The sequence below is a fragment of the Ochotona princeps genome, chromosome 13, assembly GCF_030435755.1.
Source record: "Ochotona princeps isolate mOchPri1 chromosome 13, mOchPri1.hap1, whole genome shotgun sequence".
In the NCBI taxonomy this organism is placed as follows: Eukaryota; Metazoa; Chordata; class Mammalia; order Lagomorpha; family Ochotonidae; genus Ochotona; species Ochotona princeps.
The window spans coordinates 26,501,224-26,529,200 of NC_080844.1; the positions used below are offsets into that span (position 1 = coordinate 26,501,224).

At 41.8% G+C, this 27,977-nt stretch overlaps 1 protein-coding gene across 2 annotated transcripts in view; it reads left to right on the forward strand.

Moving 5' to 3' along the window:
- ARID5B (AT-rich interaction domain 5B) overlaps positions 1-27,977 on the forward strand; it is a 177,311-nt gene that overhangs the window by 135,012 nt on the left and 14,322 nt on the right. For both annotated transcript variants that reach the window (XM_004583408.4, XM_004583409.4), the window contains 3 exons: positions 5,491-5,695; positions 7,594-7,646; positions 17,618-17,715. In XM_004583408.4, the coding sequence (XP_004583465.2) occupies positions 5,491-5,695; positions 7,594-7,646; positions 17,618-17,715 (356 nt within the window). The remainder of the gene's footprint in view (positions 1-5,490; positions 5,696-7,593; positions 7,647-17,617; positions 17,716-27,977) is intronic.

Genomic DNA, 27,977 nt, shown 5'->3' on the forward strand with positions numbered 1-27,977 from the left:
TGGGTCAGATTTCCCTGATTCTCTTACAGGGTGTTTGGGTTTGGCTGTGGTTTCTGTGCCAGAGATCACAGTATTCTCTCTAGGACCTGAATCCTAGGCCAGATTTCAACTGATTCCATGCTTCCAGAAACAAGAAGTAAGCGTCTAGAAATGGTAGTGTTTTGACTGCCAGAGAATTGGGGAGATGGTGATGCAGAAGAAAGTCCCAGTTCTATTCTGTGTTTACAATCCTATTTGTCTGCCCCAGACTTCTCCACCACCTCGCAGTGTAACAAAGTGAATCTGGGACATGCAGATCTCTAGTCTTATCTTCAAGTTTGATTGTTTCACAGGAATTCTGAGAACTTTTTGGTTAGGATTGAAAGCAAGATTCCAGAGGATTCCAGAGAGATCAACCAGTAGAAATGTGCATTTTCCTTCTTTCAGCTAAAGAACAAATCTATCTTTCCTGAAAGTAATTTCTGTTTTGCTTGTTTAACTTTCTTGGGAGAGGAAGAGGCTACACAGATGTCACAAGGACATTTTCTTATATGTTGGACATCTCAGCGCCAGAGCTACCTAAGCCTGGGCTCCATGGTCAGGAAGGATGCCAGCAGGAACAGCCTCTTGCTTACAATGTGCTCTGCATGTTCCTGAAAGACACTGCAGAATGGCATGAGCAGGTTTTAAGATCGTGAGAGTCAGTAAGGGCTTGTGCTGCCTGTGCCTTGCCTTGGTGCTGGCCCATACCTCTAGAGTGACATCATATATTCACTCCCGCATATTCCGTACCTGAGCCCAGCAGGAAGACATTCCTTCCCAGGTTGTTTGGAGTCATAACCAAGGTTTGCCTCTGGGAATTTTACAAAACGTATCCAGTTGATCTGAAAATGTATAGTATCGCCAATGTTTTTCTCCATGGAGGGCAGCTCAGGCCTCACACTCAGACACACCAGTAGAACAGGAGATGGCTCTACAGATGGGCTGTCATTGATGTTCAATCACTTCTCCTTAGCATGAATAGGAGTCAAGCCTGGGTGTGCTGAGTGATGATGCAGCCCCCTCCCCCAGTGCACCCACTCTGAACCTGTCTGAGAAGACGCACCACACTCCTGCTATAGCTGTTCAGTGCTGAAGGGATCCCTGAAAAGCTGCAGTCAGCTCTTAGGAACTGGTCTAACAACTTGGCTCTCTGTAGAGCCTTGGAATACAGTTTTGCTTTGGCCACTTCTCCAGCAACCGAGTAAAGGAAGCCATTGACAGGTACAAAGTAGGATGAATTTGTTGGCACCAACAGACAGACATTAAAACTGATACAGAATGAACAGCGTCTGGAACCAGCACAGTTATTAGATACACCTTTGTATATTCCTGTGACCTCCTTCCATGAAATGCTACAGTAAGAGATGTCTCTAAGCCTTTGGCTAGTGGATCATTTGCTGAACTGTAAGCACCGTTTTAGGTGACAGCTAGTTGACTTTATGACCAAGACCTATATGACTGCTTCACCAGCATTTGAAACAGGCTATCGAAGTGGAGAAGTATCAACTTCATTGCAGCTCCACACAGCAAGGTTTCCAGAATGCAGCCCACCACTGGGCTTGCTGTACTCATGACTGGTGGTTTACCTATCACCCTCAAAAGGTTACAGTTTCTCAGTGCGAGCAAGGCTTTTCAACACCCTGCTTTGCTAAGGAAAAAGAATTTCATGGCTTCCCAAAGATAACAGAAGACACATGAGAAGGAAACTACATATTCTTTGAAGACATCATCAGAGTGTCCAGCCCAAATGCTGCCGTGTCCCTGGGCTTATCCTCCAGCAGCAACTCTGCCCAGGCCTGTCCATGGGATGATCTAGGGCAGAGTTGTCTTCTTGGCCTATGGATGGATGGAAAGCAAATGATTTCTCATATCCTGCAAGCCTTTTCCAAAGGCCAGAAGTGTGTAACAGGTGGTTTATATTCTAAAAATAATGTAGAAAAGGAAACTATGGTGCACAATATGTTCTTTTCATTTAAATTATAAACATACTTTTGATATTTTGCAAATGTGATCCTTTCATTATTTCCAATATTTTTCATTTCATTAGGTCTTTAGATCTACGTCCAGGGATTATGCTTCTTACTGAGGAAGCAGCCGAGCGTCAGCTAGCAAGTCAGTGACTCAACCAAGATTAGAACTCTAGCTTGTTTTTTGCTGTTTCAGCACATCTTGCCCTCCCAGTAGAAAGCTGGATTAGTTATAACTCAATCCCGTGGAAGGATGCGGTTAATATCAAATAGGTAGTGGTTCATTGAAAATGTTAAATGTTGATTCTTTAATTAGCACTTCCTCAATCACTTTGGAAACCCCAAGACTCTTAGTGAACTCAACAGGTGTACGATGTTTGGGTAGAGAAAAAAATAGATCTAGTAATTAACTGTCACCATCAAAAGCTTGGGTTTTCTCAAGGTCAACATGATAACTGGCTCCTGTTTCCATTAACACCTGCACTGTAATAATTCAGTAGATTAAAGTGCTGAGAATGTTTTGGATAAATGAAAAAAAAAGTAGACAGGAACTTGACTAGGTCCTACTCGAGACAGAATAAAACTTTAAAGAGCTCATTTATGTTACATGAAAGAAAAATGTATCAAGCTAGTCAGAGAAAAGAAGTCGCTTTACTTAATTCTCTTCCGACCTGGCACCTGATTTCCACCTGCACCCCCAGGAGCAGCTTGCTTATGAGCCCACTAGATTTGGGATGGAGTTCAGCAGACGGTAGCTGACTTCATTCAGAAGCTGTGCTATGCACTGAATTACTTTTCATCTGGCTTGTGCGCTCTTGGGCACTTTCCCTCTGTCTCTGAGTGTTTCCACACAGTTGAGGGAGAGAGTTGGGCAAGGTGTCTGGATGATGGCACAGAGGAGCAAACCACATACTTCCTTGACAGACACTTTGGACCTAGTAATAGAGAAAATGACCTATTACCACTGCAAGACTCAGCTGTTCCACACACAACCTTTAGCTCTGCTCCTGTTTCTAAGGGATTGAGGTTTCAAGGGAAGAGGACCTGAGCTCTAGACCCAGATACTGGCCCCACACTTGCTGGAATTCCTTTTCCTCTGCAGGAAACGGGGTTAAATGTCTCCCTGCTAGGATTCCTACGAGCCTGACGGCAGAGCAGTGAAGCTCAGAGGACTGTGTCAGGATCATTCAGGGTGCCTTCTTTCTACCCACTGTACAACAGAAGGAACAGAATTCTTTGATACTTCGGAAACCACTAAGCTTTATCTTGTGCTTCTCACATGATAAATCACATCTCTAAATGTTTTGTAATGCTTAGTAATAAGATGTGCTTTTTCATTACAAGTTTGTTTTGTCTCCCAATTTCATTTTTTTTTCAAAGTGACAGTAGAGTGTTTAAAAGCACAAGCTGTAGATGAAGGTTACCTGGGTTCGAATTCCAAAAATCACTATTAACTAATTTTACATGTGTTACTCATCCTCTGTTTCCCAATTGCCTCATCTCTGATGCAACAATAATAGCTATTCTTATCAGAATTGTGAACATAAAATGAGATAATACCTAAAGAATGGTTAGAGTAGAACTGGCTGGGATCCGCAGAGTAAGCTACCTGTTACAATGCTATCATACTATATGGGTGCTAGTTGGAGATCTAGCTGTTCCACTTCTGATCCAGCTTCTTTCTGGTGTGCCTGGGAAGGCAATAAAAGATGGCCCAAGTATTTGGGTCCTTGAACCTATGTGGCAGACCTGGATAGAGCTCCTGTTTTTGATCTGGCTCATCCCTGGCCATGGTGGCCATTTGGGGAATAAACCAGCAGATGAAAGATTTCTGTCTGTCTGTCTCTGCCTCTCTTCTCTGTAATTCTGCCTTTCACATAAATCAATATATCCTTAAAAACTATAAAATACAATGTGACTACCCAGAAGGGCCTGAGAAGCAGTGCAGATTAAAATTGGAGTGATTCTATGATTTAAAGAAGCCAGTAAATTATAAATTTCATCAGAACTTTAGGCCCAGCAGCCTAAAATTTGGAAATGAGAAGTGGTGACAATGTAAAATGTCACAGGATGTTCTTCTTATTACAATGGTACAAAGTACCGAAGTCTGAGAATATCTTAAGTGAAAATGTTACGTGGATAATGTGTCTAGCCCCACTTCCACATCCCCTTAAAAATTAAAATCTCATCTGGAAACTTCGTCGAATGAGGTATGCAGGAAATTTTACTTTGCCAAGACCAGTCTAAAGATATCAAACAAGCATGTTCACTTGAGAAAATAAGCAATAAAGAAAACCCTGGCAGACGATCCGTTTCCCCTTAATAAATAAGCACGGTCTTTTATGTCCTTAGTACTTGTGAAGGAGGATCTGCAGGGAAAGAAAAGTTCAAAAATCTGCAATGGAGAACACAGTCAAGTCGGTGGGACATTTTTATTCATAACATTTCCCCAGCACTTGCCCTCTTCCCCGCCCGGTGTCAGATATGGAGATGTAAAGGATATTGGAATGTACACATTCCCCATGGGCACACTTGAACTCCAAGTCTGACCCTTTGTACTTCCCCCTTTTACAATTAAAATAGCTCAGCAACTTAGCGTTCTATTTAACAGCCATCAAAGGCCTCTTGTAGAACATGGCAGCGAGGGGGGGATGTGAGGTGGGCCACTCGGTGCCCAAGTTTCACATCCGTCCTGAGTGTGGAAGGCAGAACATCTGGAACAATTGCCACCATTGACTTTTTAATTATGGAGCTTTTCACTTACTCTCGTTGGGCTTGAGCTGACCCCTACACTTTATTTGGTGGCAAGTGTACATCTATTATAATCCCAGAGCTTCCTGAAAAGCAACAAGTTCTCACGAGAGAGTAGGCTCACTTGTTCCCTCCTTAGAGTGTTTGCGGGCATCACCCTCAGGTGACAGCAGAGAACTTGCTGGCATTTCTGAGGCCAGCAGCTTGTTCCAGTTTGCTGGAGGGAGGAGCAAGTTGGTGAATATCCTACGAAGCAATAAACGCACCTTTCCTTTTGATACAAAGTGTACAATATGGGGACAATTCTTTAAAAAAAAAAAAAAAAAAAACAAGAACCTTGAGTGATGGTGCCCTTGCGGAAAATATGTAACGAAGCTAAGCAGATGCAAACACTATTTCCGATTTCACATCAATACGTTTAATAAAGAATCTGAGGAAGCTGGCATTGTTTAGCCAACTATTGCCCATTGGCTCTTTGCTTCTATCCATAAAGTTTTGATGGGACCCAGTCACACACCCATTTGTTTATGTATTGCCTATGGTTGAGGACTGTGGGACTCTAAAGCCTGCGGTATTTAGTATGTGGTCCTTGAAGGAATTCAGCATATGCTAGTGGGAGACATCCCTACTCCGTGGCACCTCGATTTCAGGGCCAATGTCTTATACGAGTTCATCCTTCCCACCCTGTGAGAACTGTCAAATCCCAGAGCCCTGCCTGAATTAAAAAGGTGTATTTTTTTTTCTTTTCCAGGTGAAATGTGAGGCCAGGTCAGCCTTGACCAAGCCAAAAAGTAATCATAATAACTGTAAAAAAGTTTCCAATGAAGAAAAACCAAAGCTTGCCATTGGTGAGGAGTGCAGGGCGGATGAACAGGCCTTCCTGGTGGCACTTTATAAATACATGAAAGAAAGGAAGACACCAATAGAGCGAATACCCTATTTAGGTTTTAAACAGAGTAAGTATACTTGTTTTCATTTCTGAAATATAAAAATTACTGAGATTCTTTGCATGGGGAAAAAATTTTTTTTGGACAGAGAATTATGCTGAAGTCCTAATCTAAGGATGGTGTTCTCTGTTTATACTAAATCTACAAGTCAGCTCAGCCAAGAATTCTTTCCCTGCCTCTTTCCGCTGCATTGTTCCCTTCTGGGACAGTTGCAGTGAGATATTTATAGGCTTGAATCCACTGATTATGACTGGAAATAGACATGTTGAAAGTTTCTCATTTTCTGTTTTGTCAATTCCCAGTGTCTGCAACGCCTTTCTTGTGAGATAATAATATGACGTAGCTTTATCAGGCACAGATGTGGCCTGTGAAAAGACAGCTTTTCAAAAGAGGAAATTTAAAGGTGGACAGAACAACCACCAAGAGAAAACACATTTCCTAAGCTCCCAATTTGTTCAAAGATAGCGAAATTCTGACTTCAGAGGAAACAAGAAAGGCACAGATTTGAACACAAACCAGTTGTGTGTAATTTCACATGCACATGTCAGTATCCTCCCATGTGAGGAGAGCAGGATCTCTCCGCTGATGAGAATTCCCCAGGACAAAAATAATAAAAGAAAGCCCAGATCTTGCCCCGAGTTCGCAAATGAATATGTTTTGCCTCTGTCTGGATTTAGTGGTGCACAGAGCGATGAGCCCCTGGCTTGAAATAGTATTTTCTCCAAACATATCACCCTAGATTAAAACCATGTGTCATTTTGATGAAGAATGTCAAACCTGTATGTTTTACATAACAATTTACATACCTAATAGCAATTGGCACTGATTGCAAGAGAACACTCGCAGCCATTATAAACTTATATAACTAGGAATGATTACAATGTTTGTCGGAAAACTGGTTGCTTGAAATAGAAGTAAAATTAATGTACTATGAACAGCTTTGTTGCATTATGCATTGGTTCAGATTCAATCAAGGCCGAGGCAGAGCTCTTGATAGCTCTGAAATAGTGCAAGGTTCAATGAGGCTTTACGAACATGTTGTGTCACAGAGCCTTTTATTTTTTCCCCCTTCCAATTTTCATTTTATTCATTTTCCTTTCTAAGGAAGTACTTGAAGTTCAATTTTCCCCTCTTGTAAAAAAAACCTAATCCTTTGCAATCCTGTTCTGTGGTAGTTGGTATACAAGAACAGGCTTGCTAGCAATGGAGCCTAGTTGGTTCACAGTGCAGATACAGTTGAACCTGTCAAGAGAATTTGTTTGAACAAAACTGTATTTGCAACACCATACCAACAAGTTAGGGGATGGGAGGGCTCCTGACTCAATGGCTCTGTGAATGAATGAATTCTTCCATGTGGTTCACTGCTTCCTCACAAGTAAAACAGCCTCCCACTCATTGCAAGGCATCACATGGTGTGTGATACAGTGGCAAACTTTTAGGAGAATGTTGCCATCAGCCATACTATTAAGAAAGTAATCCTATATTACACTGGCTGTTATTTATGGATTTTTATCTGAGGGAAGTGTAACTTAGGATTGCTGAATGAATGGCTTCTTTCTAAAAGCTGAGCATGACCAAGCCCAATTCTGAAATACTTTTTTTTCCCCCAAGGATCCTCTTCTTTAGCTTGTTCTGTTGATGGTAATAAGACTAAAACCCTGTTGTTGTTTTTTAATCTAAAATTAGAAGCATATCTATAATTCTGTGACTATTCCTAAGGAAATATTTTAAATGATGGTAATAGATTCTGTTGTTGAATGCCCTTTGGTGAATTGAGTTCTAAGAACTTAGCTCTCTGGGATACATTAGTGTTTTTTTTTTTTCTGTTGAAAAGAATGTTTTAATTGACATTTCTTGGAAATATGTTAATGCAATGCTTATCTAAATACTTATTGTCCCTCTAACAGTTAACCTTTGGACTATGTTTCAAGCTGCTCAAAAACTGGGAGGATATGAAACAGTAAGTGTTTAAGCAACTTAAATGAAATAATTTTGCAATCTTACTCCCCCAGCCCACACCCCCCCCACACACACACTGACCGAAATGTAAAAAATTCAAAAGCAAACCGCCATTGGCTGCCCTTTCGAATGGCTCTACACTTTTGGGGGTTTATTGGGCTGCTTTTGGAAACAGTCCCAATTAGTTCCAGGTTTGGCAAAATTGTAAACTTGTCGTAAAAACTACAAGTGGAAAACATATGTAACTCTCCCCTGTCAGGGAAATTAGTTGGGTCTGTAATTTTTTCCCATGTTGAGAAAGGGCTATTATTGTACAACAAGCCAAGATTGCATAAAAGAAATTTCTTTTGGCAACATACCTGACATCTGTTCATGTCTAATATGGGAAATGTATTAAAGGCTTTCAAAAGTAATCAGGATTGGCCATTAAGGAATAGAATGAAGCAGAATCTCCTCTCATTCTAGGGCAAAAGCAGCTTTATTAGACAAGGGTCAGTGCTGAATAAACAGGAAGTTATCAAACTTATTCAGAACAAGCTCTGACACTCTTTATCAGCTAATTCTAACTGACAGGAGTGGGTTATTTTTAGCCCACAGGAAAATGGGATGGCCACGGATTTTTATAGCGTGTATTTTGAACCAATAAAATGTGAGAGCAACAAACTCAGATTAAGATCTTGAAATAAGAAGAAAGAGCCGCACTAATCCAGCACACATAGACGGCATCTGCAATGAAATCAATTGACATAGGAAGATGTCGTCATTGGAAATTTTTTCTCATCCACACAATGATCAGATTAGGTTGTGCAGTTTCTTCTGCAATTGAATAAGAAATTATTTTTTCGTTTCTTAAGCAGTAAACTGGAATATCTCTCTATCAGAATAAAATGATAATAAGAGACACAGGGTCAAGAAAATAAAATACATCTTTGCCCAAACATAATAACCAGCGTTTTTTTTGCCAGATAAAGCACACTGTAATACAAACTATTATAAAGATTTGATTTCAGGGATTTGGGATAGGAAAATGCAGCAAGTGTTAAGTGTTTGGATAATCTTCTAGTTACTGTAGAGATGTATCCTATGAATGCTGTCTAGAAAATTCTGTTTCTGGAATATGTGCATGTAAAAACATTTCTTTAATATATGGGATGGATATATATTCATATTTTTAAAGAACTATGATATTCACATGAACCACCCATAAAATGCACCTATCATAAACATGAATTTATTTGAAATATTTGTTTTATTAAGTGTGCTATGTTACATAAATGCTGTAATTTTTCACTTCATTGGGTCCGTAAATAGGGCCAGGATATGAACTCCTTGCCACTGCACTCACAGTTTTGCAAAATCTTGATCTAATTATAGTCTCTAGCCAAGTGAAAAAGATAACTTAGTCTCATAAATTTAGGAGTCAACCTCATAGCTTAGACTTTTAAGTCTAACCTAGTGTTAAGAATAATAACACACATTTTTATGAACTGTGACTATGGAGAGTTACACAACATTGCACAATATTATGAAATGTCTTTTTAAACTCAGGAACTTTTTGTTATTCACTGATAGGGAGTGTGCCAGAATACTTAACAGAATCAGTTTTTCCTGCTTTTGTAACTTCTGTAACTTCACAAAGATTCTCTCCACCCCATCAGCACCCCCAATGCAAGTTGGTATAGAGCACAGAAGAAACCTCCTGTGAGGTTTCTAAATGTGAGGATGAGTGTGGAACTCCTTGAACACATATGACAGATTCTTTCACTACGTGAAAGTGTCCACATCATCAGGAAATCACCCGACCACGTGCTTACTCAATATCTCATATCCACAAGGCATTCTGTTAGACATTCCAGGAGAGGCAAAATAACCAGGCCGGGGGTCCAGTGCTTGAGACGCCCACCGGTTGGGAGAGGACCAAGTGGAGAAAGGTCATTCCCTGTGGAGGTGAAGGACTTTCCCAAATAGAGGTCAGGGAAGGAAGATGTGATGGCAGTAGTACCATTTGAGCAGACTTTGGGGAATGGATAAAACAGACATGGAGGACCATGGTCTTTCAGAAAATGGTAGTGAGTCAAGTGGGAGAGATATATAGTGCTAGGATCGAATCAATCAGAGAGAGTCTAGTCACTAAAGCTAGAATGCTGGGTAGCTGGGGTAGGTGACCAAGAAGGGGGAATGGAGTCTTCACAGGGCAGGGTGGAAGCGGTGGTGCCAACTGAGGAGGCCTTAGAGCCATTTAGGAAGCACTAGGGAGCTGCAGAAGGTGACTTTATCTGCAGTGATGTAAGTTGCCCTTCTTTTCTGGTTCTTCAGGATGAAGGGGGCGGGGACAACACACACAAAGGGAGAGGCATGCCTTGCTTTGGGGCAGAGGAGAGAACAGAAACTCTTCGTTTGTTGATTCTCTATTGTTTTTCAGTTCAAATGGATCCTTCTGCCAGAGTGGCACATTTGGGGTGGGGAGGACGGCACTCTGATTCCCTTCACCTGGGGGGAGGGGATTTGGGAGACACCCTTCCCGGTCTTTCTGCCATCTTGGCTAAATGCTTCCTGCTGCCCCTTGGCCCTGTAGGAACAAGTTTGCTGCTATTCCTCATTTAAGCTCTTGAATCTCCTAAAATAGAATGCCTTTGGTTCTTGGCTTTTTTTTTTTTAAACTAATAAAAGAGTGAGACATTTGTTGAGGGTTCAGGTTTGAAGTCAGGCCAGTAGTCTCCAGCATGTGAGGCCTTACCGTTGTCATCACAGAGCTGCTGAAGGACGGATATCTCCAAGATGATCTGATACCAGAAACCGGTGCAGACTCGTGTCCTGTAGCGCTCAAGGGAGATCTGAGAGTCTTTCAGAGCAATGGCTCCTGGAGACTGCCCGGGCACCAGAGCGAAACATTTCAATGGGGAACTTCAAAAATAGCTGACTAAACCTCAACCCTGAGACTTATTTACTCTGGTGTGAGACTTAGGCCCAAGAATCTGAGAATGCTTTCTGCTAAACTGTTGAAATGTTGTTACTTAAAAGCCAGTCATAAAAGGATTACTAAAACTTGGCCTACTGTCCCCATAGCACTTAGGTCCGAATTGTGGCCTCCTGGGCATTTGGCGCCACAGCTTAAGTTGTCATTTGGGACTCCCACATCCCATTTTGGAGTGTGTCTTTTGAATCCTGGCTACTCTGCTTTCAATCCAGCTTCCTGTTAATGTGCACCCTGGGAGACAGCGGGCGAAGTGCTTAGGCCCCTACCAGCCACCTGGAATCACTGGATGGAGTTGCTAACTCCTCACTTCGGCCTGGCCCAGTCCTGGCTATTATTGGCACTTGCAGAGTGAATCAGTGTACAGAAGATTCTCTTTTTTGCTCTCTCTTTCTCTCTCTTCTCTGCTTTCAAAAAAATGAAAAGCAGAGCGGCCTTTATGTAAGTCAAGTACCAAAGCTTAGAGATTGGCTTTTCTGCTGTTACAATATAAACATGCTAGAAATGAATGGTTCCATGACTAGAGAGGAGCGCAGTGTCTCTGACGAGCATTTTCCATTTGCTAAGGTGGTGATCTAAGCTGGGACTCAGCAAGGTATTTCCATTTTACATGAGGAAGAGCAGGCCTCCGATGTTTTGTTGTTGTTGTTGTTGTTTTTCTGAGTTAGATTTAGTAAAACAAGAGATGCTTGCTTTGCTCCACTTCACACCTGCATTTCACAAATACGAGAACTGAGGCCCGAGGAGATGAGGGGAGCTGCACGGGCTCATCATGGCATCCTTCAGCCTCTGACTGCCTTGACTTCTCTGCACTCTGTCTCAGCCTCTGTTGCCTCACTGGGAGGAAGGAGTTTCATACATCATCCTTCTTGGTGCCTTCCACTCCCAGGGATTTCTTGCATACATAAAATGCCTTCAACACATTTCACTTAATGTTTTGGAAAAAGGATGCAAGAGCCTACCTTCTTTTGTGGCATCTGTCAGTCTGTTCTTTAAGCTAAACATGAGCCTTATCAGATGTACTAATTACCAGTTGAGATTGTATCGGATTCCTGAGAAAAACATGTGAATGTAAGAGATGGATCAAGAAATCTAGATGATGTAAATATTAAGCAATAGCAAAGAACTGCAATGTGAAATGTGTAGCTGTGTTGCTGCTGCTGTTAACTTGCAGTCAAATAAAGACATCTCTCTGGAATCCCTTCTGGTTATAGAAGAAAAAAAAAGAGGCCATCTTAATTGGCTTGTTTTTGTTTGTGGTTATCAACTATTCCAAACCTTCTGGTTTGAATTGTGGATTATGGATTATTTCATTTCAGTCCTTCACAACCCTCAAATTGAATTTAAAAAAAAAAAAGAGGAGCAGAAGTTTTATTTTCAGCCTTTATAACATTTGACTAATAACTATATACAAGCCTCTTCTGCGTTTGCTGGAAATGTAGTCTCGCCTCCTTAGATTTAGAGATCATACATGTACTGAGTGGAACCGACTTCTGGCATTTTGATTGACTGGATGTGCAGATCCTTCTTTTGCCGTCATATACTAAAGTTTGCCTTTCCCACACATTAGAGCATGGATCACCTACTGTAGAAGAAGCAGAACTGGACCAGACATTGCTGCCAAGCTACAGGGACCTCCATTTCAGCAGCTGGGGAAGCAGTTAATGCTGCAAGAGTGCCTTGGGGTCTGAGCAGGATACAGTACAGTGAGAGGGAAAGGCTTGCTAAAGTGATTTTCATTCGGCTAACCATTTGAGGGCAAGCCAGAGGCAGTGTTTGGAGAGAAGGTAGTGGAGGGAAATGGCTCTTGAGCAACTTGTATCCTGGAGTCAGAGGATGCTGTAAGAGTGATGCCTTCTAAGAATATCAGGGAGCACCCCCTTTTTCCACCTCTGCCTGCCCCTGCTTCCCAAGACAGGACGAAGACATAGCTTGCAGTGTTTCTGAAAGGATTAGGTTTTGACATCAGATTCCGGTTTGGACATCGTTTCCAAGACTCCTCTGAATCTAACTCGAGTTCTCTGGACAGACAGCCTCTGGCTTAATTCAAAATTCTGGAGGCCAAAGATGATGTCATGCCGTTTTGAAAGGCTCCAGTTCCTGGAGTACTACCAGGAAAAAAAGTCATCTTCCTTGAATTCAGCCCGCCCTCGAGGTGGCCTGAGGAGGAGGCTCTTGCTCCAGCAGCCCAGCCATACTGTGCTCAGGCTGCCTTCCCCTGATTGCACATTTCCCACCTGTTCCTAAGCCACTGAATGTGCTGAAGCCCTAAAAATTTCTGGTAGTTGTTTCCTCATGTGGCTAAAAAAAAAAAAAAAAAAAGTAGATTTTGTGAGGTTTTCTTCTTTTCTTTCTTTCTTTTTTTTTTTTTTTTTTAATCCCTGAAACCAAAAAGACAAAGGAATCAAGGCTCCAAGACCACATCTTGGAGTAAAGGAGTGTTTTTCCAAAAATGTTTCTAAAGTCACAGGGTATTTTTATGAAGTAAAATCATGGAAGAGATAAGCTCCTTTCCCACTCGTCCAGTTTATTTTCTTGGCCAAGGTTGGTGAAATGGAGAGTAGGTTTGATGCTGCCTTTAATAAACCATGTGAGTTTATTAAACAGCAGTCTGAACACTTCTGTATTTACATGTGGTGGAACCTTTGTGAACATAATGGATGTGAGAGGCTTCCCATAGGACTCTTGGGATATTAGCTCATTGAGAGAAGTAACTTTCAGGTATCTTTATAGTGAGATCAAGTTTCACACTCTCCAAGTTTGGCTTATTTTACTTGCATGTGGACTGCTCAGATATCCATCGTCCTTTGTGGTGATGCTTTGGGGTTATGCTTCCTACTGAACTCTTGGCTCCTGAAAGCAACAGCATGTGTTTCCTTGCCTGGTAGCATCCCCCGTGTTCCCTCCGTCCTCTCCAGCCAATTCCGTGCTCCTGTACTCTGCTAGTGCTCTGAAATGGTCAGTAATGATGTCACAAGTCCCAGTGAACTAAGTGAGAACCTTAAAGGGGATATGAGGCACCACCATCCAAAGGGAATAGCTGTTGGATGCATCCGGCTACCTGCCTTAGGACGCAAAGAGCCATCAGGTCTTTGTATACCTGACAGTGTAATACAGTAGAAGGCCACACTGAGACTTGAAGGCCATCGGGAGGACTCAGGCTTAGTGATACTGTGGATCAGAATATTCCCACTGGTAGTTAAATATTCCAGTTATTGAGGATTGGGACAGACATTAGTTTTGTCCCAGGTAGACTTGGAATTTTTCTGTTTATTTTCATTTGGGTGCTTGAGAGACACAGACAGACACAGAGACAGTGCCCATGTGCTGGTTCACTCTTCAAAGGCCTCAAACAGTTGTTGCTGGCCTGAGGCCAAACCTGAGAGCCAGAAACACAATTCAGGTCTCCCAGCCACGTGGACCGCCACCACTGCTTCCCAGGATGCACATTAGCAGGAAACTGGAATAAACATCTGGAGCCAGGTACTTCAGCCTGGGATACAGGCATCTTCAATGCCTACTCTGAGAGAGGGTTTGATAGCTATCAGACACTCCGAAAGGACTTTGGACAACAGAAGAAATACTCTAAGCAAACCTGAAATAGACACAACTAAAACATCAGGGATAGAGTCACACACGGCTGAGTCAGTGCGATAGGAGTTCCCAAGCCCTTTCCTGTCTGCTTATCAGGCTCTGAGATACATTATGGACTCGGACAACAGGAAGATTTACAAGTCCCTTTCTTTAGAATCCACAGTCAGCATTAAAAGTATATCTGGAGACCAGACCTAGATAAGCTCAGGAGAACTGAGTAGTTTTGAGCACTGAGCATAGTTTATGATTCACAATATGAGACCTGGTTCATCTGCTGTCAGTGAAGGAATCACTTACCTTAATGCCCAGCCATATCTTCTATCAAGATGATCCCTCTCTGTAAAAATCGGGTGGAAACACGAGAACCCACTAACCTCAGGAATTAGCACAGGCCTATCACCAGCTGCGCAGGTCTTGTTCCCACCCATCAGTGCTTGATGTTGCTTCCTACTGCCACAGTTTCTCACCTAGAATGCAGTAGCTTTTTCTTCCTTTTGACAGCTCATTATTTTTTTCTGAAAGCAATCTTCTCATTTCTGTGATAGCACGTATTTAGCAGGGCCTTCTCTTGTGTAGACGGAAGGTTGGAGGAGGGGGTCAAGGCCAGTTTTCCCATATTGAATGTTCTCTTAGTTCAACAGTGGTCTCTTAGTTCATTACATTTTCACAATGATTTGTTTGTATATGTGTTTATTTGTGGAAGTCCCCTAGAATGCATTAGTTTTAGAGGTTGAATCTGTTTTTCTTTGTGACATCCCAGCTCCTGGCATATCACCTAAAATGGAAGATGCTCAGTAGATGTTTCATGGATGAATGCTTGAGTAAGCAGGTGGATTCTGATGTATCTGATTATATGTGCCTCAGTGGTGAGCATAGATACAAGCTCTGCTTTTTTTTTTTTTTAAGACTGATTGATTTTTATCGGAAAGGCAGATATGCAGAGAGGAGGAGAGACAGAGAGAAAAATCTTTCATCCGATGGTTTACTCCCCAAGCAGCCAATATGGCTGGAGCTGCACCAATCCGAAGCCAGGAGCCCGGACCTTCTTCTAGGTCTCACACGTGGGTGCAAGATTCCATGGCTCTGGGCCATCCTCTACTGCTTTCCCAGGCCAAAGCAGGGCTGCTGGATGGGAAGCGGGGCCACAGGACAAGGCAAGGACTTTAGCTGCTAGGCCATTGTGCCAGGCCCACAAGCTCTTTTCTAACTACCAAACTAAGCAGTCAGGATAAAGGAGTGTTACCTTGTAGGCTTCACTCCTCACTTTGAGAGAGCATTATTAACCAGATTCCTCTCCTTAGATATTTGCCCCTAGGGAAAGAGCCAAAGCTGAAAGTTGAGCCCTCCTAAGAAGTGCTGTGACTCCCACCGTCATTTGCCTCATTTAAAGGAAGAGACCCCCAGAGTTCTGTTATGCCCTGCCATAAGCATGAGCTCTTCTTCCTGTCATTCTGATAGACAAGCTGCTTTCAGAGAGTGGAAACTCGTCTGTTCAGGGACCATAAGACAACAGATGGGTCCTGGTTGTCACTGTGAGGCTGTGTGCTTTTGGCAAGTCATGCGACCTCTCTGAGTCTAACTTCTTCATGGCTGAATAAAAGTCACGGGCTATGAGAAGATTGATAGAAAGAAGGTAAAAATCCTGTAGACCATGTAGAGCAGCATGCACACAAGAGGCATAGATGACAAGATGACGATTTCAGGAGCTGCTGTTTACTGGTCCTTTGGTGGTCCCTCATCTGAGTGAGGGGAGCATGGAGGCTTTTCAGGAGGTCTCTTTAGGAATAAGGCAGATGCAACAGTGGAGATTCATTTTTCTTTACTTAGTAAATAGCCTCAAATAGATCATTCCAAGGCTCTATCATTTATCAACTGGGGGTAGATCGCAATTAGGTCTAAAATAATTATCAAAATATGTATTTTGAGTGCTTTGAAAGGCATTTGAAGCCATTTATTATCATCTAAACCAAGCTATAAATAAGGAAGCTTTTATTTTCGGGTAGCCAGGTACCCCTGCTAACAGATGCAAGAGGTACTTCTGTCTGATGTGAACTATAGAAACCAGTTGGTTCAAAAATCCTTCATTGGAAACTGAATAATGTAACCCTACCATTGTCTCCAGGTCACGCTTAAGTCTGTTGAGAAGGCTTTGTGCAAATTAAGGGGTTCCTTGCGTTTGAAATGGAAAAGGCATCACTTACCCCATAATATTTTACTGCCCATCTCCTCCTCCTCCTTAGATTACAGATACAGCGCTCCTATGGCAAGCTGAAAATTTTTCCCCCATTGCTGCCTTTAGCCCCTTGGTGAACTCAGCTAGCAGCTCTGAGCTTTCGAAAAGAAACCTCCTAGTCTGACTGCTTAAAATGCCAATAGCACCTTTTCCACATTTCCTCCCTACACATTCCAGTAAGAGAAATCTCTTCAAGTTCCCTCTAGAAAGCTCTACAAAAGCCTCAGAATTTATCCTGTCTTCCTAGGCTCAACCAAAGTCCACAACTGCTCAGATGTAGTCAACTACCTGATGTCCCCACTTCCATCATTTGCCAGATCACTGCATCTGTTATTTTATAAAATCTTAATTTATGTACAAAAATAAAATTAAACGAAAACACCCAAGTGTACAGTTCAGTATATAACAAGCCATTTGTTTTAATTCTGTCCACACAGTAATACACACAATAAGCATTTAAAAGATGGAATATGTTCATGTCATAGGATTTGATCAATATCCCAATTTCCTGACCTGAGAGAATAAAAATAAACAGAACATGTACAGTTTCAGAATTTAGTTTTGGTTTTGGTGGTTAGAAGAGCTGGTATAAAAATATAACCTTAAATGATTGCAAATTCCCCAACCAATTTAATCAGTTTAATTAATCTATGTATTAACTTTGATTTAGTTTTGAAAGTAGGCCACGCACTGTGTGTGGTTCACTAATCAGAGGACACAAAAGCATCTTTGGTGAAGTGTCCTCTTACCTACACACTTGGCCACCTGTTTCTGCAAGCCTCAGGCAACTCAGTGTTCATTTGGATTCATTTAAACTGAAAAACTAGGAGTTTAGCAAAAGTCTGATTTTAGTCTGAAATTTATCTCATGACACAACGGCAAGGAGTTGGGGACCCTTAGGGACACAGGTACACGAATATCTAGAGAGGTACCTTACGTGAAAATGCAGAGTGACAAAACAGGCAGCCAAAAAGTAAAATTTCATTTTGATTATATATTTTTAAAAACACTACAAGTGAAAACTCTCTAGAAAGCTATAAGCCTCCCCATATACTCATTTGGACTTGTCTGTTCCTGGGTTCCTGGGTTGTCTTACTGTTACATATATATTGAAGCCTGGCACCACAAATCTCAGGATGCCCGATTGAATTTCCCGTTGCCATTTTTTCAGATAACAGCCCGCCGCCAATGGAAACATATTTATGATGAATTAGGCGGTAATCCTGGGAGCACCAGCGCTGCCACTTGTACCCGCAGACATTATGAAAGGTAAGAACCCCCTTTCCTGGAAAGTCTTCTCTTAATTACAAGTGTGTTAATTGGAAGATGCTTGTAGTCATGGAGAATACAGGAAATTACCAAGACCTTTTAGGAAATCTCTCTGGCATTTGGCTTTGCATACTACCTTGTGATTTTCTAGGCTTTCTCTGGTTCCAGGGACTAAATTTAGATGTTCTTTTAGTTTGTTTTTTTTTTCCCATGACCACCTGCTTGACAATGCTTTATCTCCCTCCAGGAGCATAGGTTACTCAGTAGTAATTTACTGTAAGAACCTTGAACTTGTGGAAAACAAAGGCCTGCAATGTTTCAAAGAGATTGCCGTGTAACTGTGCTAACGTTGAGAAGTATGCATTTCTTGTAAGAGAACTGGCCCCAGATAAGGCTGTTATTTTTTCCATCTTGGTGTTCTCCTTGTGCAGCTGTGCTTTTGACCCAGAAACTCTTGCCAAGTTATGCATGTCTTTGTTTTCTTACGTCAGCCTAATTCAGAAAGGTGATAATATTGCAAACTAGAGGTAAAGGCAAGCTTAGCCTACTGTGAAGATGATAGACATATTCATCTTTCCCACTGAGGTCTGTATTAAGCACAGCATTCAAGACCAGTTGGCAGCTCCATGGGCTATGCTTGAAGTCCACACCTCACTTGCCCAGTTTGTACCGACTTCCTTATAACTGGTACTTCCCAGCTGAAATGTTGACTGACTTGGCTCATGGCTTCACATTCAGAGCTTGAGAGACCAAGCACAAGGGTGTGTGTTTTAGTAATGGCCGTAGGTGGAAGATGAGACACAGTCAGTTAGCTGAACAAACAGCTAGCCAGCTCACCTAGCTGCAGAATGAGCGCGTTAATCATGTAAATTATTGAACATCACATGGATGCAAACCAGTTTACTTGCTGGTTTGAAAAGTAAAACACAGTTACTAGATGAGCTGATTGTTCTGGTTGTAGTCTTGTAGTTACCATTCCAACTTTAACCTAGACCTCTACACCTGTCTCTGGTCGTATATGTGTATCCCTAGGTATGTCAAGTGCAAATGACTCCAGCACTTGGCCCATTGAGTAGCAATTAAACTTTGGGGAAGGGATATGTTTCATCTGCTAGCTAACTCATCTAGTTGAAGAATGGACACATGAATGAATTACAATGCATCACATGGTCTGAAAATAAATAGGTAGTGGTCAAAAGAATATAAAGGTAGTGGTGTGTGTGTGTGTGTGTGTGTATGAATGCATGTGAACACAAGTGTGTACACAGTTTGCTCAAGAAGTTGTGTGAATAACATTAATATGATGGAGTCAATATTAAATGAGATGCCAAAATGCTTGCTTGAAAACTGTATTATCTCATGATTTATTATTTCTTGGAGGAGCAGATTCCCAAAATTCTTCATTCAGTCAAATTGGAAAATTCAATTAGATATAAATAAACTTTTGCAACTACAAAACATTGTTATGTTTTAAAATTTTTTTCTTACTCTTGGTGTTCCCTAAAGCTATGTTCTCCTATAAGGTTAGCAATTTTGAAGAGCCATGTCACTTTTCAAAATCTAGAATTGGCTGGACCGTGGATCAGGTAGGGTGCACTTAGGAAAATGCAAACAGCACTAGGTGTCACTGTAGGGAATTGCTTAAACAGATGTTGGTGTAAAGCACTAAATTAACACAGAGGTAGGGGCTGCAGGTTTCCTAGGGTGGAGAGGAAGAAGAGAATGGATTAGGATATTACCACCTAGAGATTCAGAGCGTGTACCACACAGAGCTGGGGTTCAGAGTCCTGGTACTAAGGGGAGCTCAGGAGAGGAACACTGTGGATCTAGGCCCAGGCCTCAGGCCTCTAGGCTCACTATTTGTAGGTTAGCCTTGGAAGAAGTAAATTGCAACTGTTAGGGGTTGTTGAAACAAATTGAAAGCTGGAATCAACTGCCATTGGGTCATTAGGGCTGAGATGCTACTGCTGTAGAGAGCAAGTTAAACAGAAAGAAAGTGAATATTCTTCCCTTCCTCTGACTCCCAAAAAGATAGCCGACAAGAAAAACGAATGTACAGAGTCCTGGTCCCAGCATTGCCAAGCAAGCCAAGTGCAAAGGGTGGATTTTGAGTCGAGAGACAAAAGTGTACTTGTTAGTGGGAACTCAGCGTGGGGAGCACTGTCCTGTGTGGCTTTCCCCACAACAGCAGGGCAGAGCCTGGAGCCCAGGTCAAAGCAGAGCTCTTCAGGATCATGTCCAAGATCTTTAACCTTTCCTTGCATTGCCTGTGCCTCCTGGATTCCTGTCGCATTGTTGAGATCATATCCAAAAGGTGCTGTGAACAATTCATATTTAATAGCTAACTACCAAAATATGACTATCATTAATTTTATTCTTATTAGAATGTGTGTGTAGTTAGCATTACCACTTTTTCTGATTTGGAGCAAGCACGGGGCCAAAAAGATCAGAATTACAACCCTGAAGATGACCTTTAATTAATTCTGCAGGAGAAAAGCAGAATTAACCTAGATATGTTCAGAGACTTGAAAGAGTTCCGCTGTCACTGAAGATGAGGCCAAAGTTCTTGCCTTAAACTGTGCGATCATGGCAGATTTGGCTCATTGTTGCCAGTCCCAAGCTAGGTAAAGCAGGATTGACAAGACTGGCGAAGGGCTGCCATGTTCAAGAAGGCTCACAAGTTTGAGGTCAAGACTTTGAGGGCAAATGCCTAGTCTGAAATGCCTGGGAAAGGTTTGAAGACTTTCAAGTCCCTGCTAGACCGCTAGCTCATCCAGTGATTCCTTCTCGTCACTGTAATATAGAGACTTACTCCTTCTCCTCTTCCCCTCCCTTTAGCTTTGCTTTCCTAGAAGATGAAAAAGAAATGAACGCTCTCCTATGCATTATCCACTGATGTATTTTTCATGCACTGTGGTTCACATTTCCAGTAAATGTTTTCATTTTACAACAACAAAAAAAGTAGCCAGTTCCTCAAGTAAATGTTACTTCTGTATTAGTTGGGCTCTTTTGCCTTATTAATGAGTGGAATAATGAAAGTGGGGGGGGGGGTTGTTGAAAAGAATCAATGGGTGTTTTTATTTAAGGCATAGCAGAAATGGTACAATGCCTGTGAATGCATCATTGTCGCTGACGGACTGACTCGTCCAAACTTGCCCGTGATTGGTTTAAATCAAATAGGTCCAAGCACTTCATAAAAATGTCTTTGTCAGCCTGGTTTTGCTTCCAAACCTATTCATCTCTGTCAGTTTTTAATATTAGTACCAGGCTCCTGGCCATAGTCCATTAGTACTGTACTTAATTGCTCATGTTACAGATGATTACCAATAGAAAAAGCATTCATGTTTTCCCATCACAAGGCAGTTACTGCGTAGATGTCTCAAACTCCACAAAGCATACAAAATGTGGCTATTCTGGACCTTTTTTTTTTTTTACTCAGAATTTATAGGTAAAGTTATTGTAGATTATAATGCAAAGAAAAAAAATGCCCCCCCCCCAATTCTGCTGGGAAGAACTCTTCTTTCCTGAAGAGGCCTCAAATCATTGTCTTTTTTATCATTGAAAGAGTAAAAAGGAAAAAGGCCTACTTTTATGGTATGGGCTTAGCTTGATTTTTCTGGAATAGAAATTCCCTTTAAAAGCTTTGTTTTCACATGCAGATTTCTTTTCCGTTTTCTGAAGAAATGCTTCTAAAGCACATGCACATAAAAAAATCTTTATACAAAATAGTAGATTACTGGTTTTAATTTTCCTGAATAAATTACATGGTCTGTTCCTGGGGAGCACATGACGTTGCTATTAGAGATTTTTAAAGGCGCATTAAGGCAAAAGTACTTTATGGTGTCCCTTTCTGAGTATTTAGGAAATCAAAATCATAAGCAAATGTGTGTGTTTGTGAAGGAAATGAGCAATTACGCTCCATCTTCTTACATATGTCATTCCTAAGTTCAGAGGCTAAACTTCTGCTCTTCCTGCAAGCATTCCTTGGCTCAGGCTGTCCTGCAGTACTGCAGAGGCGAGTTCCTTTGCCCCAACTTAGGCAATCTGTACCCAAATCAGGTGCCTTCTGACAAAATCTGAGCTACAACCTGCTCACAGGTCTGCCTGCTTTCTCTGAAGGTACTGGGCTGGGTGTGGGAGCCGTCATGATTGGAATAAAATGTGTATATGCCTTAAAATGGAGAACCAAAAAAAAAAAAAAAATCTATCAGGCTCTAAGAAACTCAGCTAATCATATCTTGGAAAAAAGCCAAGGAAAGGGAAGGTGAGTTACAGTTCTATTCATGTCCAGGACATGATTCCATATGTTCTTGTTCTTGAAGCTAAAAAATACATAATTCAGAAAGTTACAAGTAGGATCTAAAACCCCGAGACCACTACTACTCTGATGAAGTTTTCTGACCTGTCCTTGAACTGTTTGCTTCTAACTTATATCAAACTAAGGGCAGGAATTGTGGATAAGCTTACACTAACATTTGTTAGATGAGTTTGTACACTGAATCAAATAAATTATTGGGGTTTGCATTCTGTATGCCTCTTTTTTTTCTGTATGGCTTTTTTTTTAAAAATTACATTTGATTTTATGACACAGTTTCATAGGCTCTGGGATTTCCCCAACCGCTCCCCGTACCTTCCCCCCATGGTGGATTCCTCCACCTTATTGCAGTATTACAGTTCAAATCCAGTCATAAGTCTTTCATTGCAAGCATGAACTTTGCATAGTGTCCAGCTTCTTGTTGTCCAGATAAATTCAACAGTTTCTTGGGGAGACCATCTCTGGTCTGAAAGCAGAGCTGGTATGCCTCTTTTTAAATTTAGTTTTTCTAGTAATTGAGTTTTACAATGCTTTGCAAAAACGTTGTCTGACATCAGATGGAGACATTTGGAGAACTAGCTTCAATGGAGAAGCATCACTTCCCTCTATGGTCTTGAACTCAGATGTTTGTGAGGGAAATGGGAAAATGGAAACAACTGTGGGACCAGGCCTCAGATGCCCAGCAGAATCAGCTGACATTGTTGCTGTAAGCCTATGCAATCTGTAGCGTTCGGAACTTTCCCCATATTTTTCAAGATAAATTTTATGTGGAATCACCTGTTTAAGAAATATTGGCTCTAGCATTTCAAAAAACATTTTACATGAGCATCACCAACCAAGTGTATGGGCACAGTATAGCCTGTAGGCTTCCAGGTGCCATGAGGACCGAGTTACGCTTGACATGAAGATACTCAGCCTGTGCTTCAGTGCCCAACAGTGCAAGGTTAGAACAAACATTGCTGAAGTCGTTCTTCCTCTAAATGTTTCCCATGCTAAGCAAAATGCTTTCTGTGGCTGCCCATGGACTCTGCCTGGCCTCTCAGGACTGACCCATAGGCTGCTCCTTTTTTTCCATGATAGGCTTCAAGGTGCTTCACAAAACTTCTTTTTCCCCCCAAAGCTTTCCATTCCGTTCAACGGAGCCTCGTGGCACAGCTGATGGACCTTAGCCTGCTTGACTTGCTCTCCTGTCACCCAGAAAGCTACTCCAGATGTGTCAGTCATTCTTGGGAAGCTCGCACTGGTCTGTTGGCCAACTCAGCCTGCAATTACAGTTGAAATCAGTAAAAACCTGTCCTAGTAACTGCCTTCTTTTTTTTTGCATAGCATACATTTGTTACTTGGTGAGCTACCCTTTTCCTTTGCTGTTGCCTTCAGGAGACATTCAGTGTTTTTTAATTTATACTATGCACAGAGAACTTTCCAGGTTAACAAGAGGATGTAAAGCAAAGGGTTTAGAAAAGGGCTGGCAAACAATGAGGAGGCAACCATGCTACCATACTCATGGCAGAGATTGCTATGGGACTGTGATGCTGCTTCCGTTGAGCTCGGGTTCAACCTCAGTGTCCTTCTCAATATGGCACCATTAGTACTCACCACCTCCTCATTAAAACTGGAAGGCACTGTGACCTTCGGCTTATCTAACATCATCACAAGCTCTGACTTGTACACACATGAGAGACTGAATGTTTACAAAGTTGTAAAAATGATTCATGTAGTGGATACAAATAAGTTCAACTGGGATCCATAAAAGAGCCAATTTACAACCGAAATGAGCAGTCTTTCCAGAGGAACTAGAATTTGAACTGGATGTTAAAGAGGCAGAGTGAGAGCTTAGGGTAGATGGCCATGTGTTGCCAGAAATGATGAAGTTGTAGAACTCAAAAACATTAAGGAAATTGTTTTTGAGGGCAAGGATCATGTGACACCACCTTTCTTGAAATTTCCCCTGTCCACCCAGTGTAGCATCATGAACATATCAGGGGCTCAGGAAATAGGAGTTGAAGTAACTAAATTCAATCCAAGTGAAATGAGCAGCTTCCTCTAAGAAATGTCTATTCCCAGCAAGGAGCTGTCAGGAGAGGTCTGTGGTGGGATTTCCAAATTGGATACGTGATGGTTTAGCCTTTCACTTTTAACTAACTCTCTGGTGCTAAAGTTCAGTGGGTGGAATCTGTTCATCCTCACCTATGGTGGAACTAATCCATCTAGGGACCTACGTCTCCTTTCCAATCATGTCTTGTTCATGCAAGTCCTAGCCACTGGCCACCTGCTGTTCCCACCTCTGCAACAGTGCCCAGCAGTTATTCTCATCCGCTAATTCCCCAAACCCACAGAACTGGCTGAGCCTTATCAAGAGCCAGCAGCCCAGAGAATCAAACAGGAGTTGCTCAGCGTCCAGCCGACTGAGTCTGCTAGCTGCTGTTCTCATAGCTTCTCCTTCCCCACCCACAAGGTTGTTCTTACAAAAGGACTTGGATCAGTCCAGGCCAGTACCCTATCCCTGCAGTAGCTTCTTTTTATCATCTGTAAGAAATTTATCCCCAAAGGACAGTCAGGTAATTTCATACACAAGAGCCTCACACTTACTATCACTCAACATGCCTCAAATGCTCTGATAACTTTCCAATGTCTGGGCATTTCAAGAAACTTCTAAAAAGGAAAACAAAATCCTAGCCAGACCCTGGAGTAGAAAAACTGGTTTCTGTTTTTAAAAAAAATAAACAACAGTCTTTGAAAAAAAAAATCTCTATTTAAAAATTCTTAAATTTGCCTCTAAATGCAAGTTGTAATTAATACAAGTTGGAGTTTACACTGTTGAGTGTAAAAACACCCTCAGGCACAAGCTAATCAAGTGTATATGTCATGCTGTAAACTACAGCAAGCTCTTTGTTTGACCCAAAAAAAAGAAAGCTTGCCAAACAGCAGTTTTTCTTTGTCAAACATCTTTATTGTCTCATTTTTTTTTCTTTTCTATGTACCTCTCCACCCACTTTGAACTTAACTATAGCATTTAAGAATCTTTGCCAGTTCCATGTTTTATTGATGGTTTTCATCAAGCATGAATTTAAATTTGAGAATAGATTAAGTGCCTTAGCTCCTTTTCTTTTTGATAAATAACAAGAGGTTTCTACTTATGATTTTCTGTCCTCGGGGCTTTATCATTAAGATTAAATAACTGTACTCTCAAGCATACCACTGCACAAACATCTTTTCAATTACGTGAGTAGCAGATGCCTCCACAAAGGAACGATTCAAAATTCAGAAAGCCTGTTTCCAAAAAAGAAAAGGGGGAAAAAAAAGTATCAGATGACAGAAGAATGGAATGTAATTGTTTATCATTAAAATATATCTTTAACTCATCCACTGAAGCCCTCTTGGAACACTCTGTTTTTGGACATGTTGTTACACAGTTTGACCAAAACAATCCGTGTGATGGGGAATCATTGAAGGGATCAGAAACTGTGCAACCATTGGCATCCACCAAGCTTGAGACTTCAACGTGAAAGTCGTTTGCCTGTTTTTGCATATGGACACTGCCTGTTTTCATTTGCAGGGCATACATCATGTTGAAAGCACTTCAGTTATGCTTGCTTATTGTTCCTGAACTAATATTCTCCTGAACTTGAAGGGTATCCATGCAGCCCGACTTGGAGTTGGTTGTTGTTTTCTCATTGGGAAGACCCATTGCTGTCGGCCTTGGCTGGCTAGCATCATGCACGACTGGGCACTGCTTCCGGTCCATGTTCGCTGTGAGGGGCATGTGAAAGCAATGCCATCTCTGGGGCATATAAATCTCACTTCCTTAGCCCCTTCCCCACTTGCCTCAGTGTGTTCTTTGTTGCAAGGGCATTGGGATGACACCCATCTAAGCACTCCTTAAAGTGCCCAGGAGGTATCACAGAAGCAAGGCCCAGGGGAGGTCTATTGCAGAGACGGGGTGAAGCTCTGACTTGACCGTTTTAAGTCCTACAAGCCAGATTTGTGATGGAGCATTTTTGAGTTTCTCTTACCATCCCATATGAAGATACTTCAAGGTATCTTTGGCAAAATGGAATTTAAGACGAATTTATTTGGGGGTACAAAGTTTGGAAATCTATGCCTAATTTCTCACAATTCCTCAATGTTTTTGAGTGCCTTGTATGCACATGGGCTTCAACTTCTTTACACCAAAATAAACTTATATTTCCATTTTCCATGACTGTTTTGAAGGACATGCATATGAAGTTGGACTTCCTCTATAGAAAGGTTATTGTGTGCATTAGAAGAGAAGCGCTGTACTTGGAGTCTTAAGGCTGCTTGTGATGTCATCAGTAGCTCTTTTGTTGAAAGTACTGAGGTCCTCTCCTCTCTCTAGAAGCAAAGAGTAAGAGAGCTTCTATCCACTGGTTTACGTCCCAAGTACCCACAACAGCTAGGGCGTAGGCCAGAACCAGAGCTGGGAGCCAAGAACTAAATCCATGTCTCTCATGTGGGTCGCAGTGATACAATTACTTGAGCCATTGCTGCTGCCTGCTGGTCTGCATTAGCCGGAAGCTGAAGTCAGGAACCAGAGCTGGGAACCAAACCCAGGCACTCCAATGTGGGATGTAGGCTAAATGCCCATTTGATAACCCTATCTTTTCATTCCGTTTTCCCCAAACTTCTTGAGGTGCCCTCATAGGTCACAGGTATACCTATGACAAGAGAACAGAATGTTACCTATGTCAAGAGAACAGTCACACTCATTTCTTAACAAATCTTCTAGGAAGCTGGAATGCATTTAACCTTCTGCTGATACTTCTTGGGCTGTGTGTGAAGATGCACAGCAGTGTTACTGACAGGAAGGTAAATTAGCAATGGCAGGTGGATCTGCCTTTAGGTTTGCCACTGACTAGCCATAGCACTAAACCTTAATCTCATCATTTGCATAATGAGGATAACAATATACTGTGGATATTTCTTTTTGTAATTATTGAAGTTGTGGCATGTAATGTGTCTGGTAGTCATAGAAATTAACACGTCATACTATTCACAATAGAATGCTGCATCAATATATAGGAACAATCAGAAGTCTCTCTATCCTCCCTACATACCTCCATCCCAGGCCCCTGGAATCCGTGTAGTTCTAGTTCTGACATTATTGAGCTCCCTCTGCCATGCTGGCACTGCTTGGTGCAAGCCCAGCCATCTCTTGGTGGATCTGAGTACAGTGTATATGTCTGTCTTCTTCTTGCTTAGGGTTACAGTCAGAATTACCAGTAGGCCTCATAAGCCATTCTTTACCATGTTGAGGGGAAATGGAGGGTGGTAAAGCCTTCTGTGTCTTTTCTAAGCTATCTTCTGTTGCTCGTTGAGTAGGACACAATGCCCCTGCTGAGACCATTTTCCTAGGGAAGAAAGCTAAAGACAAGCATCTGTGATTGTTGCTGCTGTTACTATACTCCATGTCTTTTAGGTGTCTTAGCCTAGAATACAGAAGAGTGCAGTATGGTTCACCCTTGATAGCTCTTGAATAAGCTGTCATACAGAATCCATGCTGTGGTCTTCTCGTGTGATTTTAGCTCAAGTGGATGCTTCCTAATAGGCTCACTCTTCACTTAGATGCTAGCATGCTTCCTAACTCCATAGATGGCTGTGCAAAGCACTCAGTTCACCTCTTCTTTCTCAACTCTCCTGGCTACTGACATTACTGACATAGTAATTTTCCCACTCTACTGACAATCCCACCATGAAATGGAGATCGTTATCTGCAGTTCCCACCCTTCTCATATGATAGATCGTGGCTTTTCCAAGAGCAGAAACAAAGCAGCTCCATTGCTCTTGTGCTCAATGAGTGTTGTCCATTGAGGAAGCATTCTCATTCCTTTGTACCTTATGTAGCACACTGATGTATTGTATTAGGCTTTTGATTTGCTTCCCTACCGCCTCTGCCATTCTTACCGTCATGGTCTAGCACCTTGAGAGC